The sequence below is a fragment of the Rhinoderma darwinii genome, chromosome 8, assembly GCF_050947455.1.
Source record: "Rhinoderma darwinii isolate aRhiDar2 chromosome 8, aRhiDar2.hap1, whole genome shotgun sequence".
Classification (NCBI taxonomy): domain Eukaryota; kingdom Metazoa; phylum Chordata; class Amphibia; order Anura; family Rhinodermatidae; genus Rhinoderma; species Rhinoderma darwinii.
In genome coordinates this window covers 74,062,506-74,081,976 of record NC_134694.1, presented here as the reverse complement: position 1 = coordinate 74,081,976, position 19,471 = coordinate 74,062,506, and the positions used below count along the sequence as shown (strand labels likewise).

At 43.0% G+C, this 19,471-nt stretch overlaps 1 protein-coding gene across 1 annotated transcript; it reads right to left on the bottom strand.

Annotated features, from left to right (window-relative positions):
* Positions 1-1,154: 1,154 nt before the first annotated feature.
* On the bottom strand, positions 1,155-5,156 carry LOC142659987 (uncharacterized). Its single transcript, XM_075836635.1, has 3 exons — positions 4,057-5,156; positions 1,329-1,695; positions 1,155-1,188 (listed from the first exon to the last, which is right to left on the bottom strand). The coding sequence occupies exons 1-3, from the start codon at positions 4,733-4,735 to the stop codon at positions 1,155-1,157; spliced, it is 1,080 nt and encodes a 359-aa protein (XP_075692750.1). The 5' UTR covers positions 4,736-5,156.
* Between the last annotated feature and the right edge of the window lie 14,315 nt (positions 5,157-19,471).

The window sequence follows — 19,471 nt, the reverse complement described above, 5'->3', positions numbered from 1 at the left end:
AAAATAATTCGAAGAGAATAACCATAAATAATTGAATAAATAATAAAATATAAATATTTTGACCAATAAAAACCAAGTCCGCCCAGCATTAGCTGGGTGACAAACCCCACAAGCCATGACATTACCAAGACATGGCCCCCCCAATACACCGCAGCCATTCTTCAATTAAATTCTGCAGGCCCAAATTGAAAATGTCGATACCCACATCAGAAAGATGTATACAATCATTTCAGAACAGCCCGTCTGTGAGGTCTTCAAGGTCACTGTGTCTATAAGAAAGACCACCGAGGACCGACATGTATTTAGACATGGCTCTATTAATCCTTTTACGGATTCGATTCAAAAACTTATAATTTCCAGAGGACCATAGCAGTCTTGGAATAATCTCTGAAAAGGAAATAGTAGCGTCAGGGAAAAGACATTTTATCAAGGCTATATCCCTTCTCATTTCCCAAAGTAAGTCCAAAGTCTTTTCTTTACCTAGGTCATTGCCTCCAGCATGGATGATAATTAAATTCGGATCCGGCCAATAAGTGATTTAACTAAAGAAAACACGTTCTTCCATTGCAAACCCCTTACCCCATGCCAAAAAACCGAAAAAACTAGCGGATCCATAGACAAATTTTCTGTATAGGACCTTCTCGCGGCTCTCTTCTGTGCCCAAAATATAAAAGAGTGGCCAAGGATCCAAACAACCAAACGCTTACCTGTGGATATATAATTACACTACTAACAAGTCTGGTCGAACATAAAGTTTAAATCTATTAGACTCCCACCTTCCAATTCTTTTTATAATCCCTTCATCAATTCCTAACTGTGCAGCTTCCGTAGCTGCACCTATTCTAAACGAATGGGAGGATATTTTTAAATGCTCCAACTTCAGGGACTTCAAACATTTCTTTAAAACAGAGTTAAACTGAAATCTGGACAGCTGATCCCCATTCTGATGAATCAGGAAAGCAACCCCAAGACTCGGCCTGATTGACAACCAATGTTTAACATTAGAAACTGGGCAAAGAACAGAACCCGAAAACTGATTAATTCTAACCAAACGACCTTTTCCTAATTGATCTGTCTTAGATTTTTTTAACAATAACAAAACATGGTCAATTTTGCAACTAACATCCTGATACGAAAGGCCCGGGACTGAAACTTTACTCTCTGCCACCAGTTCGCTTATTCTCAAGGCTGCAAAGAACATTAACACAAATGCTGTTCTAAACAAACACACTTCAAAATTACTAAAACAAACTAAATGTAACACATTGAATAATTTTAACAACAAATCTAATGAAATAGGCCTTCGTCTTTCCACAACCGGAGCTGACCTATGGTAACCTTTCAAAAGCTGCTTAACTGGGAAGAGCGAAGAAATAGCCGGACAACTGTTTAATTTAAGAAAGAAAGAGATGCCTGCCAGAGACTTAGAAATGGAGGCAAATGACAGCCTCCTACTAATCAGGCTACATACAAATTTTAAAACTAGACCTACCTCATTATGAAAGAAATTACAGTTCTCATTAACACAGAAATTAACCCACTCCTTCCAAGCAGCTGAATAATCAGCCCATGTTCTTGGAGCCAAGGATCTCTGAATATTAACATAGATTAGTCCCAAATCAGATTCCATAAATGAGGAGGACACGGAATTCCACAAAGCTCCGCTTCTGGTGCCATCGTTCTGAACCTCCGCCACTGACAACGAGATAATGAATCTGCTATATCATTCTTTTTTCCTTCTATATAGCTAGCTTTCAACCAGATGTTCAACTTCAGACAACATAGAGTTAAATGTCTTAATATCTTAACTACTAATTCACATTTTGAAGATAATGTGTTAATTGCAAAGACCACACCTTTGTTATCCGTAAACAACAAAATTCTCCTATTCTTAAAATAATGACCCCATACAACTATGGCTACCAAAACCGGAAATAATTCCAATAAGACAATATTTGAAGTAACTTTGCTTACACGCCAAGCACTGGGCCATAACTCAGCCGACCATTGACCATTAAAGAATGCCCCGTAGCCCATACTACCGGCTGCATCCGTAAATAAAGACAAAGAGTCAGAATCCTCAAAATTAAACTGCCAGCAACTGCGTCCATTAAATTTAGATAAAAATTCTAGCCATACAGCTAAATCTTCTTTTAGCTGAACCGTTAACCTAATATGGGACCTAGGTGACTTAAGACCCCTTGTTGAAAAATACAGTCGCTTTGAAAAAACTCTTCCCATAGGAATAACTCTAGAGGCAAAGCTCAACAACCCTAACAGTGACTGCATATCACGTAATGAACATTTCTTCCTAGCTAACATACTGACTAAAGAAACCCTTAACTTTAACAATTTTTCCTCTGGTAAACTAAATTCCATTCTTTCAGAATCTATTCTAATACCTAAAAATTCTAATGACCTACATGGAAACACAGTCTTCTCTTCAGCTAACGGAACACCAAAAAATTTCATAAACTCGACAAATTTTAACAATAAGGAATAACATAACTCAGAACTAGCATCACCTATAAACAAAAAGTCATCAAGATAGTGCAGAACACCTCCATCCGGAATTTGCTTCTGCACTACCCAATGTAAAAAGGATGAAAATGCCTCAAAATAGAAACAAGATAAAGAAAAACCCATTGGTAAACATTTGTCATAAAAATAATCACCTTCAAATTGAAAACCTAGAGAGTTGAAACCTGCAGGGTTAACTGGTAGTAAACGGAAAGCTGATTTGATATCAGCTTTTGCTAAAAAAGCATTTTGACCAAACTGTCTCAATAAAGAGACAGCCTGATCAAACGATGCATAGTGTACTGTCGCTTTAGACTTGTCAGCATCATCGTTTAATGAAGCCTTAAACGGGTAAGAAAGGTGATGTATTAAACGGAATGAATTCAATTCCTTCTTAGGGACAATTCCTAAAGGTGAAAGTCTAAAGTTTGTAAACGGCGGATGTATAAAAGGACCAGCGATCCTGCCAGTTTCAAGCTCTTTCAGGATTTTCTGATGCACAATATCCTTATGCTGCTGGATGGATTTCAAATTATCCACCCAGCAACAACCAGATCCTTTGAAAGAAGGGATATCAAAACCAAACTTAAAACCGTTAAAAATTAAATTAGCTTTCTCCCTGTCTGGGAACATTTCTAGCCAAGGCGCCATTCTTATTAAATTCACTGGCGTCCATGCTTTTGGATAACTGTTCTTTGGAACTAGGGGGTTGAGACTGGTTTGCTCTTTTAAAACAGCGACACATTGGGTGCGAACCCCCACAAAAGGAACATTCATGTTTATACCGACAATTGTTTAACCATTTACACTGAGCTTCATTATAAGCAAAGCAAACTCCTTTCCTCAACGTATTCTGAGAACTAGGCTGCTGCTTGGGCACTGACCTTTGTGGAAGCATTAAACTAAGCCACAAACCAACATCCTTAGTGCCCCATTTTAATGAAGGGTACACTGCCATCTTCTGGCGAAACATTTCATCATAATTGTACCATGCTAAACCACCAAACTGGCGGTAAGCCTCAAGAATAATGTCTACATGCTGAAATAAATTACTAGAATTAATGAAAGACTTTTCCCCTAAAACTGAAGCATAGATGCAGAACGCCTGTAGCCAGTTAAAGAAAGACTTAGGAGGAGAACGTTTTTTATCCTCATCTTTATCAGACTTACCATCCTGCTTGACAAGAGTCTCCTTCGCAGATGGTAATAAAGAAAATAAATCTATAAACTCGTTCCTCCAAATACGCTCCTTAATTGCTGGCTGTAAATGAAAACCTAATGGCGAAATATCGCAAGACATCACTTCCTTACAACAAGTTTCCGAAACACCAATTCCTTTCTCTAAAACAGGAATATTACTAAAACCAGCATTCTGTAAATGCGGACTACTATGCTTCCATACATCAGCGGGGGAACTAGCAGGAACAGCCGACTTACTGACCAAATCAGCTAATAATTTTAAAATATCAAACATTACATTAGAATTGAGGGGAGGGGGGATGGGGTGGGACAGATAAGGGGTAGCTGGCATCTCACCACTCTGTTCCACCTGTCCTGGGTCGTGCACCACTTCTGCTACCTCCTGCTGCGTGCCTGTAGATCCTGGGGAAACTTGCTGACAGGAAAGTTGACTCCTGGGACCTCTTCTTCTCCTTGATACTGGCGGGGGTGGGGAATAAGCCACCCTAGCCTTCCGGCTCCTCTTCCTCGGTTGCAGCTCTGAAGAAAAGTCCTGCGCCGCCTCTAAAACCAGTGAGGCCGGCGCTTCCGCTGTGTCCTCCACACCATCCTTGGAGCAGGAGGGGGTACCCGACCAACCTGTTGTCTCCCGTTCTCTGACTAAACTTCTGGCCAGCGGGTTAGCCAATTGCGCCGGCACTTGCTGCGCACTTCCGGCACTGTGCGCCACCTTCTTTGATGACACGGTCGGCCGCCTCCTCTCAAGCTCCGGCACCTGGAGCGAACGTCCGGAACTGCGCTCCACCCTCAGTGATGACTCTGCTGCAGACTTCATCCTCTTGGCTGCAGCTGATGACGGCACCTCGAGCGACGACCCAGCAGGAGACACTGCTTCCTCTATGTCGTCTTCCAGCCCAGTAAGTTCACTTCTTCCCTCGACTTCCCTCGACGGCGCTTCTGCTAGGCATTGCCTCAGCCAGTTTTCTCCTCCTTCCGACTCCGCTCTTCTGATCAGCTCCATCAGCAGGACATCCATGGCGACGGTCCAATCTTCAAAAACTGGCTGCTTGACCACGATGAACTGCTCCTTTTTATGTCCAATTTTCCCGCCTTTAGGATTTTATCAATGACCAATCAGCTGGCCTTCCACAAAACTGCCTGGAGATAGAATCTGCCAGAACCTGCTCATGCAATTGCACAGCTGACCTAGGTCCAATCAGCTGGGACCAACTCCAAACTGCCCAGAGACAGAAACATCTGGAAACCGGCTCGTGCCACCAGCACAGCTTACCCGGGGGACACCACGATGGTAAGTACCATTCTAATATAAAATAACAAATGGAGAAAAGAGGGAAAGGGGGGAGAGAAAAACATACCAAGCAAAAAAACATATTTTATTAACAACTTATGGGGGGCCGTGCGACCATGTGTCCCCCAGGCAATAGCCTGGGGGGCCCCTGACAATAGTATTTAATTCTGCATAAATGAGCAGGTCAGCTGATGGACGAGCTGGTTCCTTGTTCCTTGGCTGATTGTTGCGCTGTTTACACAGGACAGTGATTGGAAACGAGTGTTCATATGAACAATCTTTGCCGATTATTGGCCCGTGTAAAAAAGCCTAAGCGATGGAAAGAAAAGTCAATCAGACTGTGTAGGTTGACCGTCTGAAGTAAAATTATGAAAATGTAATTAAACCACAAGGATAAACATAGAAATATTATTGCTGACATAATCAAACCTAATAGTAAATACATACGTGATTGGATAAATACGGAAATGTGGCATTAGCAAAAGCTAAAAGTATATATAATATATATGTATATACCGGTACATACATACACACAAACACATACATACATACATACTAGTCTTTCTCAATGAATTAGAATATCATCCAAAAATTAATTATTTTAGTAATTCAATACAAAAAGTGAAACTCATATTATATAGATTCATTACACACAGAGTGATCTATTTCCAGCATTTTTTTCTTTTAATGTTGATGTTTGTGGCTAACAGTTAATGAAAACCTAGAATATAGTGTCTCAGAAAATTAGAATATTATATAAGCCCAATTTCAAAAATGATTTTTAATACTGAAATGTTGGCCTACTGAAATGTATGTACCTCAATACTTGGTCGGGGCTAATTTTGCATGAATTACTGCATCAATGCGGCGTGACATGGAGGCGATCAGCCTGTGGCACAGCCGAGGTGTTATGGAAGCCCAGGTTGTTTGATGGCGGCCTTCAGCTCCTCTGCATTGTTGGGTCTGGTGTCTCTCATCTTCCTCTTGACAATACCCCATAGATTCTCTATGGGATTTAGCTCAAGCACAATGATACTGTGGTTATTACACCAAGTATTGGTACTTTTGGCAGTATGTGCAGGTGCCAAGTCCTGCTGGAAAATGAAATCAGCATCTCCATAAAGCTTGTCCTCAGAGGGAAGCATGAAGTGCTCGAAAATTTCCTGGTAGACGCGAGCACAAAAAAAACGCTCACGGGAAAAAGAAGTGACATGCCCTATCTTAAGACGTTTTTCGGCCCAAAAACCCAATTGAAATCAAAGGGAGACGGAAAAATCGCTGCGTGCGAACGGTTGACGTGTTTTTTGATGCGTTTTATGTAAAAAAAGAAGTTTACGGTTTTTCCTTTTACTTGTTGGAGAAGTAGTTAGAAAACGCGGCAAAAATCACGGCAAAAAATTGGCTGTGGTTCCAATCCACTTCCAAAAAGTCGGAGCTGCTTTTTCCAGGCCAAATTTTTTGCCTGCAAAAAAACTTCATGTGAACATAGCCTTACAGAGGCTTAGGAATGTGAGGAGTTAAAGTGTCAATATGTAGGCATAATATTAGCCAAGAGATGATATAATACAAGTGAAGGTTACTGGTGGACCTCAGGTTCCAAAATGTAGTTCTGTTAAAGAGAGGGTTACGCCAGATTACAGCATCCTGGTCGTCATGGAGACCGGCCCATGCCTCGCAGACTACGGAAGCCTGGGGGTGACAAAAGATGTTGATTGTCAAAGCAAAGACAGGGCGAACACTGGTGTCCATGACACAGATCACACAATACTTGGTAGCGAAGTGCTGATTCAAAAGGGATCTAGAAGCATATTAGAATATTAGTCATAGCTGCCATAGACAAATTATCGCTCATACAAGTGCAATGGAAAAAGCAGTATATATGCACTGTAGATGATGTATGGTTCAGATACCTCTTTCTTGCAAAACAAATCGAGCAAGGTTCCTACAATACTATTAAGACCACCAGGTTGTAAGCACGATCTCTTTGCTTTAGGGCTTATTCACACGAACATATAATATGTCCGTGCTACGCGCATGATTTTCACGCGCGTCACACGTACCTATGTTAGTAAATGGGGCCGTTCAGACTGTCAGTGAATTTCACACAGCGTATGTGCGCTGCGTGAAACTCATGACATGTCCTATATTTGCCCGTGTTTCGCGCTGCACACACCCATTGAAGTCAATGGTTGCGTGCAAATCGCGCTCGGCACACGGAAGTACTTCCAGGTGCCGCGCGTGATGCACGCTACAGTAGTAAAAACTATGAATGAAAACAGAAAAGCACCACGTGCTTTTCTGTTTGTAAACATAAAAACTGTCATAATAAAAATCACGCAGCCGCGCACCATATGCTGATGACACAGACTTTTGCGCGCACAAAACGCACACGCTCGTGTGAATCCAGCCTTATCGTAACAAACTTGTGCGTTGCAGACAATGGTATTTGTCCTATTGGGGTCACAGTAATATACCCAAATTCAGTTGTGATTTGACGCAGTGTCTAGAAATACTGTGTTTTGAGATAACCCATACCAGTGCTGGACCGGTGTTTATTAATTGTAACATATAATGGTTGTATGGTCCTGCCAACATATTGTAAGTTACACAGGCATTGCAAAAGGTAAACTACAGTTCAAAAACTTCTTGATGGGAAAGGATTTTAGCGTAACCATAGATGTAAATGTTTTTTATCCTTTGGGTATTGTTGCTGATACAAAGATATCTAATCCCTACCACGACTAAAGGAGCCAGATATTATCAGGAACATTTTTAGTGCATTTTGCTTTTTCTCCCAAAGTCTGCTGGGGACCAGCGTATATTACGTAACGCAAGGGATCTCCTGTGGTCTGTCAGGAACAGCATCCTTCAGGTAAGGATCATTTTTTAAAATGTGCCAATGGCGTGATCATTTTTTTTGCGTTTAGCAGATGTAGTGTATATATCAGTAGTAGAATTAATATTTACACTCCTCTGATCATAACTAGATTGGGAAACTAGATGAAAACTTGCATAGATTTTCAATCCAGTCAAATGAGATGTCTCCTCGCTGTCAGCCACTACAAAAAAAGTACAAAAAAGTACACTACCGTTCAAAAGTTTGGGGTCACCCAGACAATTTTGTGTTTTCCATGAAAACTCACATTTATATTTATCAAATGAGTTGCAAAATGACTAGAAAATATAGTCAAGACATTGACAAGGTTAGAAATAATGATTTTTATTTGAAATAATAATTTTCTCCTTCAAACTTTGCTTTCGTCAAAGAATGCTCCATTTGCAGCAATTACAGCATTGCAGACCTTTGGCATTCTAGCTGTTAATTTGCTGAGGTAATCGGGAGAAATTTCGCCCCATGCTTCCAGAAGGCCCTCCCACAAGTTGGATTGGCTTGATGGGCACTTCTTGCGTACCATACGGTCAAGCTGCTCCCACAACAGCTCTATGGGGTTGAGATCTGGTGACTGCGCTGGCCACTCCATTACAGATAGAATACCAGCTGCCGGCTTCTTCCCTAAATAGTTCTTGCATGATTTGGAGGTGTGCTTTGGGTCATTGTCCTGTTGTAGGATGAAATTGGCTCCAATCAAGCGCTGTCCACAAGGTATGGCATGGCGTTGCAAAATGGAGTGATAGCCTTCCTTATTCAATATCCCTTTTACCTTGTACAAATCTCCCACTTTACCAGCACCAAAGCAACCCCAGACCATCACATTACCTCCACCATGCTTGACAGATGGCGTCCGGCACTCTTCCAGCATCTTTTCAGTTGTTCTGCGTCTCACAAATGTTCTTCTGTGTGATCCAAACACCTCAAACTTCCATAACACTTTTTTCCAATCTTCCTCTGTCCAATGTCTGTGTGCTTTTGCCCATATTAATCTTTTCCTTTTATTAGCCAGTCTCAGATATGGCTTTTTCTTTGCCACTCTGCCCTGAAGGTCAGCATCCCGGAGTCGCCTCTTCACTGTAGACATTGACACTGGCGTTTTGCGGGTACTATTTAATGAAGCTGCCAGTTGAGGACCTGTGAGGCGTCTATTTCTCAAACTAGAGACTCTAATGTACTTGTCTTGTTGCTCAGTTGTGCAGCGGGGCCTCCCACTTCTCTTTCTACTCTGGTTAGAGCCTGTTTGTGCTGTCCTCTGAAGGGAGTAGTACACACCGTTGTAGGAAATCTTCAGTTTCTTGGCAATTTCTCGCATGGAATAGCCTTCATTTCTAAGAACAAGAATAGACTGTCGAGTTTCACATGAAAGCTCTCTTTCTCTAGCCATTTTGAGAGTTTAATTGAACCGACAAATGTAATGCTCCAGATTCTCAACTAGCTCAAAGGAAGGTCCGTTTTATAACTCTTCTAAACAGCAAAACTGTTTACAGCGGTGCTAACATAATTGCACAAGGGTTTTCAAGTGTTTTCTAATCATCCATTAGCCTTCTAACACAGTTAGCAAACACAATGTACCATTAAAAACACTGGAGTGATGGTTGCTGGAAATGGGCCTCTATACACCTATGTAGATATTGCATTAAAAAACAGACGTTTGCAGCTAGAATAGTCATTTAGCACATTAACAATGTATAGAGTGTATTTCTGATTAATTTTATGTTATCTTCATTGAAAAAAACGGTGCTTTTCTTTCAAAAATAAGGAAATTTCTAAGTGACCCTAAACTTTCCGTGCCCCCACACAGTATAATGCCCCTTTAGTGCCCCCCATACAGTATAATATTTAATTATATATTATAACCCCTTCAAAGATACAGTATTTTGCCCTCTAATTGTGCCCACACAGTATTATGCCCCCTAAGTGCCACACAGTATATTGCCCCTGTAGTGCCCCTACACAGTATAATGTCCGCTTAGTGGTTTCAACACAGTATAATGCCCCCTCCCCTGATATCACACACAGCCCCTTTGTAGATAGTGCCCCCTGTAGATTGTGCCATACAGACTCCCTATAGACAGTGCCATAATCCCCCACCTCCCCATGTAGACTGCCCCCCCAAAAAATTGTCCTCACCCAGGCCCCGTTCCCATGACTAACTGAGCTGCTCCACAACGCCGACGACGGGATCCTTGTGTAGGCCGCGTGATCCTATAGCCTAGTACAGAGTTTCACAAACTTTTCGGACTCGAGGCACCCCTGAAAAAAAAAAAATACCCCCACTCAAAGTAAAATGACCATCAGCAGGCCACTCCGATTCCCCCTGTAGATAGTGCCACACAGCCCCCTTGTAGGTAGTGCCACACAGCCCCCTTGTAGATAGCAGCCCCTTCCTGTAGATAGCGCCACTGTAGCGCCCTTCCTGTAGATAGCGCCACTGTGGCCGGGAATTCTGCTACTGGACCGAGCGCTTGATGTCGCTGTCCATATATGGACAGTGATGTCAGGGGCTTCTCCTGGAGTGGAATTGGCGGTCACAACGTCGGCAACGCTGCGGATGGAGATTCCGCTTCATGGGTTGCCCGATGTCACTGTCCATATATGGACAGAGACATCAAGCACTCCGTCCAGGAGCGAAATCCCCGGCCACACGGGGATTCCGCTCCTTCAGGGAGCTACAGTGGCACTAGTAGACAACAGAGCAGGGAGATACCTCCCTGCTCTGCTATAGTTTTCTAAAGTATTTGCATCCTAAGGACGCCGATACTATTGAATGTGGCGTCGCTACCGCTGTAGCAGCGCCGCCAGGCATTTGCGGGCCCTGTTGCCCGGTGTCGCCACTACGGCTGCTACAGCGGTAGCGACGCCACTGAGAGAAGAAGCGCCCGGGCGGAAAGGCAGCTGCTGAGTCGCCGGGCCCTTCTGAAACAAGCAGGGGAAGGGAGCCAACGCAGCGCCCCCGTCCACCAGCTGGAGTGATGCACCCTGTGCAATGGCACAAGTCGCACACCTCTAAGGCCGGCTCTGGTCATCCAATACAAGGGTTCTGCCATCATGTGGAACTCCGTTTAGCTAGGTATTGGAACCGAAATCAAATGTTTTGATCTTGGAGGAACCTGCACAAAAGGCCTTATGTTTCTGGGTCAGCAGAGGTGAAAAGTACTGGAATAGGTTGATCCTTTGTCCATTTACCTGCTTCAGATTTTTTTCTTTGATTGCTAATGCGGTGTTCTCTCTCAATTGTTAAAGAATCATTAGGGTTATTTAGTTGGAGGGCTTTTGTGAGGTCAACTACCAGAAAAGTATTCAGGACGTCTAAAGTCACGGATTATGGAAAGCCAACGAAGCGTAAATTGTTTCTATGATCTCTATTTTCCAGATCCTCCAGTTTTTTTTTTCTCTGAAGTTTCCATTGCTGTATTTTGGGCAATTAAAATTTTCCACAGTAGAATTTGAGGTTTTACAGGAGTTAACCTGCATCTTGATTTGTATCCTGCATTTTTTTTAAGCAGTTTTCCCCTCTGCAGGCTCTCTCTAATTCTCAGTTTTCCCTAAGCTAGTGGTTGGAGCCTAACTGCTATCATGTCTCCCATACAAAGCTCATATAGAAAAGAGAACATTCTCCTGTTTTTGTAGCACACCCTCCGAAATAGCAGCAATATGGAGGATTACACCGCAGTACTGATCAGTATATCTGTGAATCCAGTACTGGGGTGACATATAACACTCACTAGAAGCTGCAGTGGCAGCTCTGTTTCTGTGTCTCTATGACTCTCCTCCATTGACTTCTATGGGCAGCTGTAACTTGATCACTCTGCAGAAAGCCCGATGGATTTAGCGGGGAGGGAAAGAAGTGGCTGATAAGTGAAGAAAGGGAGGCATTTTTATCTAATAAGATGTATTACAAAGTTTATTATATTCACGTGTATTTTTGATTTATGGAAAATCTTTTGAAGAGTTAGTGACGATTTAAAGGGAACTGGTTACCAGCATTTCACCTATTGAACTCTACTCACTGGCCACTGCTGTCAAAAGTTCATTGCCATTATCCCCTCTCCTAAACTCCTCCGGCCATAAATAACGGTCTGCAAACATTTTGCGCCTTTTATGGTAATAATCCGGCAGTCTCGTTCGTTCCTCTTATGCCCGCCCACCGCCGAAAACTGGCCCGCCCGTAATGGCGAAATCTCGTCTGTGATAGTGCACATGTGCCCCTCACGTATGGTCCGACACCTTTCCCTGCCTCGTCCATGCCTCAAATCTAGTTACTGCGCATGCGCAGCTATGGTGTCCCGTTCTGCACACGCACCAAAGCAGGACCGATGCGCAAGCGCAGGATTTCATGTGTGGTGGGGGAGAGGAGTTGTCAATCAAAAGTAATGGGGCGGGGATTAATTCTGAAAGGCTTGAGGAATGAAGATCTGACTCTTATGCTCATTAACATACAGCACGAGAACACTAAAAAACTGAATGATAAAGCTACAGAGCCGACCTAGAAGATAATTACAGGTTACATAAAAATGATTTTTCACCCACTTCCACCAGGTATTGCTGGTTTAATAGGTGAAATGCTGGTGACCGGTTCCCCCGAAGTACCAAGCCTAATTTGGTGTTAAGGCCTGTAGGAATTTTTTTTTGTCTTTGGCCTTACCAGGTTTTTTTTTTTTTTTAATATATGACATAGCAGGATGGTGGCTTGTTTTTTTTGTGGGATCTGAACCATTTTGGGGTACATATAACTTATTGATCCATTTAATATTTCTCGGGGAGGGGCGGGGGGAGAAAAACACCAATCAATTTTGCCGTTTGTTTTGCATGGTGTTCACCATACAGTTTAAATAACGTGTTAATTTTATGGTTTGTTCGTAACCATTGCAGTGATACTACAAAATGTTGTTTTTTTTAGTGATTTTTATTACACTCATTCAAAATAAAATAACTTTTTTTTACTGCACTTTTTTTAAATTTATTTTTTTACTAAACTTTACTGTATTTACTACTTCTTTTTTTTTTTTGTCCCACTAGGGTACTTTACAAAGCGATTATTTTATTGCTGATATAATGCTTTGGTATACTCAGTTTTCAATTAACCGTCTAGGATCGGAGTTAGGGTATGTTCACACGTAGTCAACAAAAACGTCTGAAAATCCAGAGCTGTTTTCAAGGGAAAACAGACCCTGCTTTTCAGAAGTTTTTTTACCAACTCGCATTTTTCGCGGCGTTTTCATGCCGTTTTCACGGCGTTTTTTACGTCCGTTTTTGGAGCTGTTTTCATTGGAGTCTATGAGAAAACAGTTCCAAAAACGTCCAAAGAAGTGTCCTGCACTTCTTTTGACGAGGCTGTATTTTTACGTGTCGTCGTTTGACAGCTGTCAAACGACGACGCGTAAATAACAGGTCGTCTGCACAGTACGTCGGCAAACCCATTCAAATGAATGGGCAGATGTTTGCCGACGTATTGTAGCCCTATTTTCAGACGTAAAACGAGGCATAATACGCCTCGTATACGTCTGAAATTTGGGCGTGTGAACATACCCTCATACGCGATCCGGGCCATTGCAGCAGGAGCCCAGCAATCAATTAACGCCGTATTCTTGCAGTGATGATATATGCACAGCGTCTGTGCCCGTGCGATCACCATAACGTAACTCTACGCATGCAAGCCGATCCATGATGTACAGTTAGGCCGGATTCACACGAGCGTGTGCGTTTTGCACGTGCAAAAGGCACTAACCAGTTCTGTGTGTCATCACTATATGATGCTCAGCTGCGTGATTTTCGCGCAGCCGCCATTATTATGACACACTGTTTGTATGTTTGTAAACATTAAAGCATGTGGTGATTTTCTGTTTTGATTCATACTTTTTACTGCTGTTGCGCGAATCACGCACGTCACACGGAAGTGCTTTCCTTGTGCTGAGCGTGATTTTCACGCACCCATTGACTTCAATGGGTGCGTGATGCGCGAGAAACGCAGAAATATAGGACATGTCGTGAGTTTTACGCAGCGGACACACGCTGCGTAAAAGTCACGGACTGTCTGCATGGCCCCATAGACTAATATAGGTCCGTGAGAGGCGCGTGAAAATCACGCGCGTTGCACGGACGTATATCACGTTCGTGTAAATCCGCCCTTAAGGTCACGGTGGCTTAACAGATAACGGAATTCCCCTTTAGATATCTCGTACAAATACAGCTAACGAGTTTTTTTTTTTTATATCCATGAGAGGCAAGTTTATGTATTGGGCATGACTGGGACTGCTATGGAATCAACTTTTTCATTCAGGCGTAAAGCATGTGACACAAATTGTAATTTAAATAGTACTCAAGTTACAAATATAAAGACCTAGGTGCTTGAGAAAGGAGAAGTTAAAAAACCACACTGACGCTTAAGAGACAAAGATACGCACATGTGAAAACTGACAAATACCACGAGGAAGCAAGTACTTAACTGATGCAATATGTATATATATATATATATATATATATATATATATTTATTTATTTATTTTTTTCTTCCTAGTGGATTGTTTTGTTCCTTACATAAAAGGGGGGAGAAATTAAAATTTCTTTCAAATTCAAAGAACTCTAAAGGATACACTGTTTTATGCCTAGTGCAGGGCCTGAGGGGGGCACTAAAGACAGGCATCATGCACCTCCCCTTCAGGCCCCCCACCAGGCATAACACAGTAGGGGAGACTTAGGGCACATTCACACGTGGCGGAATTGCTGTTGAATTCTGCAGCAGCTGTTTTTTTCATTTCTTTCTATACATTTTTAGGAAAGTTAGTTCAGACGTTGCAGAAAATAACTGCGGAAATCAGGCTGCGGTGCATTTTTCCTTCTATGGCATGCTCTTTCCATTGCAGAATTTCACTGCGGATTTCAGACTTTGCAATGCAAAAACTGAAATCTGTGGCATGTCCGCTGTCTTTTCTGCAACGTCTGAATTATCGGTCAAATATGCAAATGTTGGTGCACATTCGTTGCGTAATTGCCCCAAATCTGCACCAACATTTGCAGCGGAAAAATTCCGCCACATCTTAACGTGCCCTTATTAGTACTGTTCTAAATCTAAACTGACTAAAGCAAGACCAGACATGTAGAAACTGCACCATTTTTCACAGTAACGCATGCTGTATGATAAACTTGGCGCATCATGCTAGACATGTTTGCTGGCGTCATTTACACCAAAATCTGCTGCTTTTTTTAAAGGTCCTTTTACACTGGGCAATTATCGGGCAGACAAGCGTTCATAGAGCCCTCGTTGCCGATAATGGGTGTGTAAGGCCTCATGCCCACTTCAGTGTTTTTTCTTCAGGGTGCTAGCCATTTTTCTGACGGTTAGCACCCTGACCCATTCATTTCAATGGGGCCATGCACACTTCAGTTTTTTTGACGGTCCCGTTGCTCCGTTCCGATCCAAAGTAGAGCATGTCCTACTTTGGTCCGAGATTCCGTGAGGCGCATGGAAGTCACTGGGGCCGTCAAAAAAACTGGCATCCGTGTGCCGTCCGTGTGTGACGGAGCCGTTGCCTAGCAACGGCCGGGCGGACAGAAGTACATTACAGAAATATTACACTAATCGGCAGCCACTTGTCTCTATCAATCGCTGATAGAGAAAAGAGGCTGCTGATTAAAAATAAAATAAAAAGCAGTTTATACGTACCCGGGCGATGTCTTGGTGACGAGTCCCTCTTCTTCCTCCAGTCCGACCTTCCTTTCTGACGCGGCAGCCTGTGATTGGCTGCAGAGGCGGTCACGTGGGATGAAGCGTCATCCCTGGAGGCCGGCCTTCTGACGTCATCCTGACGTGCGTGACCGCCACTACAGCCTCTGATTGGCTGCAGCGGTGACATGGATGAAACGTCATCTCTGGAGGCCGGACAGGAGGAATGTAAGTATGAACTTATATATATTTTTTTATTTCATTAAAATTGTATTTTCCGAGCGCCGAGCATGGTACTGTCCAGGGTGCTGAAAGAGTTACCGTCGATCAGTGCAGCCCATTAACTCTTTCAGCACCCTGGACAGTACCATGCTCGGCGCTTGGAAACGGAAACACAGAGTGCACACGACCGCTAAAACGGGCACACGGATCCGTCAAAAACAGCCGTGAAAACGGTGTCTGAAGTGTGCACGAGGCCTAAACAGGGCAGCGATCAGCACATGAACGAGATAACAGTTCCCAATGTAAACAGTGAGACGCGCTGCCGTCATGATAATAATGTATGGGGACGAGCGATCGGAGTAACGACCGCTCATCCCCATCCATAGCTCCGTGTCACAGGAGCAAACGAGCGCTGATCAACGAGCTGTCCATTAATTGGCCCGTGTAAGAGGACCCCAACTCCTTTTAGCCAGCCCCCCTCCTTTCTAAAAACTATTCATAAGGCCACTTTCACACGGCAGTATTTTGCATCAGTATTTGTAAGCCAAAACCTGGAGTGGAACCTACACATAGAAAAAGCATAATGGAAAGATTTGCACCTACTTCGGGTCTAGAACCTACTCCTGGTTTTGGATCACAAATACTGAATCGAAGTACTGCCTTGGGAAAGTGGCCCGTCTAGTGAGGCGTAAAAAGCATCAAACACATAATTTGAAAAGCAGAATTCTGGTGTAGGTTACTCTGCAAATCTCACCAAATGTGTTCCTTACATGTTACATTTTTAGACAGGAGGAGGTCAGATAATGTTGGTACATTTTGGAGACCTAATAAAAGCCACCACTGTAAGAATACTCCTTTTAGCATCTTAGGGTATGTTCACACGGGTCAGATGTGCTGCTAAAAACTCTGCAGCAAATCCAACCCAGAAACTGCAGGGAATTGTGGCTAAAATTCTGCAACAAATAGTGTTTGCGGTGGCCGGATTTTCTGCTACAGACACTAGATTAGCGGATTTAAAAAAAAAAAAAGAGGCCCTACTCACCCACCCAGGGCTGGTGTCTGTGTGGCCGGCCTCCTGGGATGACATTAGCTCCTGTGTGACTGTTGCAGCCTGTGATTGGCTGCTGCGGTCACATGGGATGAAACGTCATCCCAGGAGGCCGGCAGCACGGAGACCAGATGGGAATGCCAGGGGAAGACCGTATGGACCTTGTTTTTCTTTTAAAGTGGCATTTCTTACTTTTTTTCCTGTAAATTCACAGCTTTTCTGCAGCAAAAATCGCAATACTTGCGATTTGCTGCAGGTCCGCAACAAATACGCAACTATTCCACAACAAAAAGTTACATGCTGTATATTGAAAAATCTGCACCACCGGTCAATTAATCCACAGAAATTTTCTGCAGCGCGTGGAGGAGACTTGGAAAATGTCATCCACTTTGCTACTACTGTAATACACTGCAGATTTTGAGTCCGCAAATCCAGATGGAAAATCTGCAGCAATTACGCTACGTGTAAACATAGGGTTCTTAGCCGAGGGGAGCATATAATTTGTGAATGGCACATGTGGTAATTCAATTTTGTGAGGTTAGAAACTCCCTATTTATGCAGGAAAACATTGCTATAACCGATACTGCTTTCATGCATAAATAAGGAGTTTTAGGTGCAAGGCCAAATTGGCGTATTTGCCCATAGAAACATATCAGTATATAGCGATATATCATACACAGGTTCAGTGTATACACACGCATATATAACACACAGTGTCATGAAACAGACAGTACATGGCAGGTTTAGGCATCTTACCAAATAATGATGTCCCTTTCTCCTTAGGGTATGTGCACACGAGAACTGGCTTTTACGTCTGAAAAGACAGACTGTTTTCAGGAGAAAACAGCTGCGTCGTTTCAGACGTAATTCCTCCTCCTCGCATTATGCGAGGCGTCTTTGACAACCGATCATTTGAGCTGTTCTTCATTGAATTCAATGAAGAACGGCTCAAATTACGTTTCAAAGAAGTGCCCTGCACTTTGACGAGGCAGTCAATTTACGCGTCGTCGTTTGACAGCTGTCAAACGACGACGCGTAAATGACAGGTCGTCGGCACAGTACGTCGGCAAACCCATTCAAATGAATGGGCAGATGTTTGCCAACGTATTAGAGCCGTATTTTCAGACGTAAAACGAGACATAATACGCCTCGTTTACGTCTGAAAATAGGTCGTGTGAACCCAGCCTTACGCTCCTCTGCCCCTCCGCTATCTGGGCATAGCAAAAAATGATACATCTCCCCGCTGTGCGTCTCTCAGCTGCGGCACAGAAGAATCGATGCCGAGGGCGCTGTCGCATTCACAAGCTTTCCCTGCTGCAGCCCGCTCAAAGCAACCAATCAGCGGCCTGCCTACTCACAATCAATGGCAAGAGGCTGCGAATAAAAAAAAGATCTCACTTTTTAGCTCCGTTTTTAGTGTCAAGCATAGAAATACACAGGGCTGATTTTAAACCATGAAAATCCTATTACAAGCGTCATTGCGACCTCTGAAGCCAGAAAGTTGCACTAGAATAAATAAATAATTTCTTTGATCCCTCTCGCTGAAGCCAGACTGGTGATCAGCTGTAGGTCCGGCTTTAGAAAAGCCTAGGATTTAGTTGCTATACATTTCCACAGCTGCTGCAGGGTATATGTAGTATGAGAGCTTAAGCACATACATTCTGCACTGAAAATATATAAAATACTAGTTATTTTAGAAATACTGGATATTTCAGGTCATTTGTGGGGACTATTTCATAATAAAAATGTTAAATGTATTTAAAGAGGACCTGTCACTATGTCATATAAGTTGAATTGGCTAACTGACCAGAATAGCGCGGTCCCCGGACTCCAGTGCGGTTTGCAAACTTACTGGAGTTAGCCAACAGGGTGTGAACTACCCTCAAACTGCCTCGTGCTGATTGGTCAGCATCAGAGGCAGGAAAGCTAGCTTTCGGGAGCGAACACAACAGTGGGCCATATCTCTAAAAATGGGGAATTCAGGAAAACCCCCCAAAACAAACAGCACTGGAATCAGGGAGACAGCGCTATTCAGTCAGTTAACCAGTTCAACTTATATAACCTAGTAACAGGTCCTCTTTAAACCATTAGGTGTTGGAATACGCAATGGGGAAAACCTATCAATTAAATATTTTTTTTCAAGCTCCTTTGCAGTTTTTTTGCGTACCTCTCACATTATCATAAATGTCAATAAAATGGGGGGGGGCATCTTTCAAGCCAAACTCATGCAACTAATTTACAAAACGTTTCCTCAACTTCCCTACTTATTGAAGTGCTGGTGTAATATGCCTGGTCAAGCTCCGTAGTGTACTGTATTCCTAAAGACAGATGCTACACTGGAATTTCATTTCAGCAGTCCGATCATAGGAATGTCTTTTTTTAACCTTATCAACTTTGTAAATGTGCCCATTCAGAATACTTCAGCAAGGTTTACCTTTAAGGCCTAGTTCACACAGAATATTTTGCAGGCAGAAAAAACCTGCCTCAAAACTCCTTCAGTAATTTTGGGGCAGATTTTGACCTGCCTGCACTTGTTTGTGGCGTTTTTCACCCGCGGCCATTGAGGACCGAAAAACGTTTTCTGTCTTTCATTGATTTGAATGGGAGGTCAGAGATGAAACCACGGCAAGAAAAAAC

Coding starts and splice junctions, on each gene's coding strand:
- LOC142659987 (XM_075836635.1), bottom strand. CDS start 4,735: ATGGATGTCCTGCTGATGGAGCTGATCAGAAGAGCGGAGTCGGAAGGA. Junction 1,696..4,056: donor AGGACAGGTGGAACAGAGTG/GTGAGATGCCAG, acceptor TCTCGTTGTCAG/TGGCGGAGGTTCAGAACGAT. Junction 1,189..1,328: donor CTTTTGAAAGGTTACCATAG/GTCAGCTCCGGT, acceptor TGTTCTTTGCAG/CCTTGAGAATAAGCGAACTG.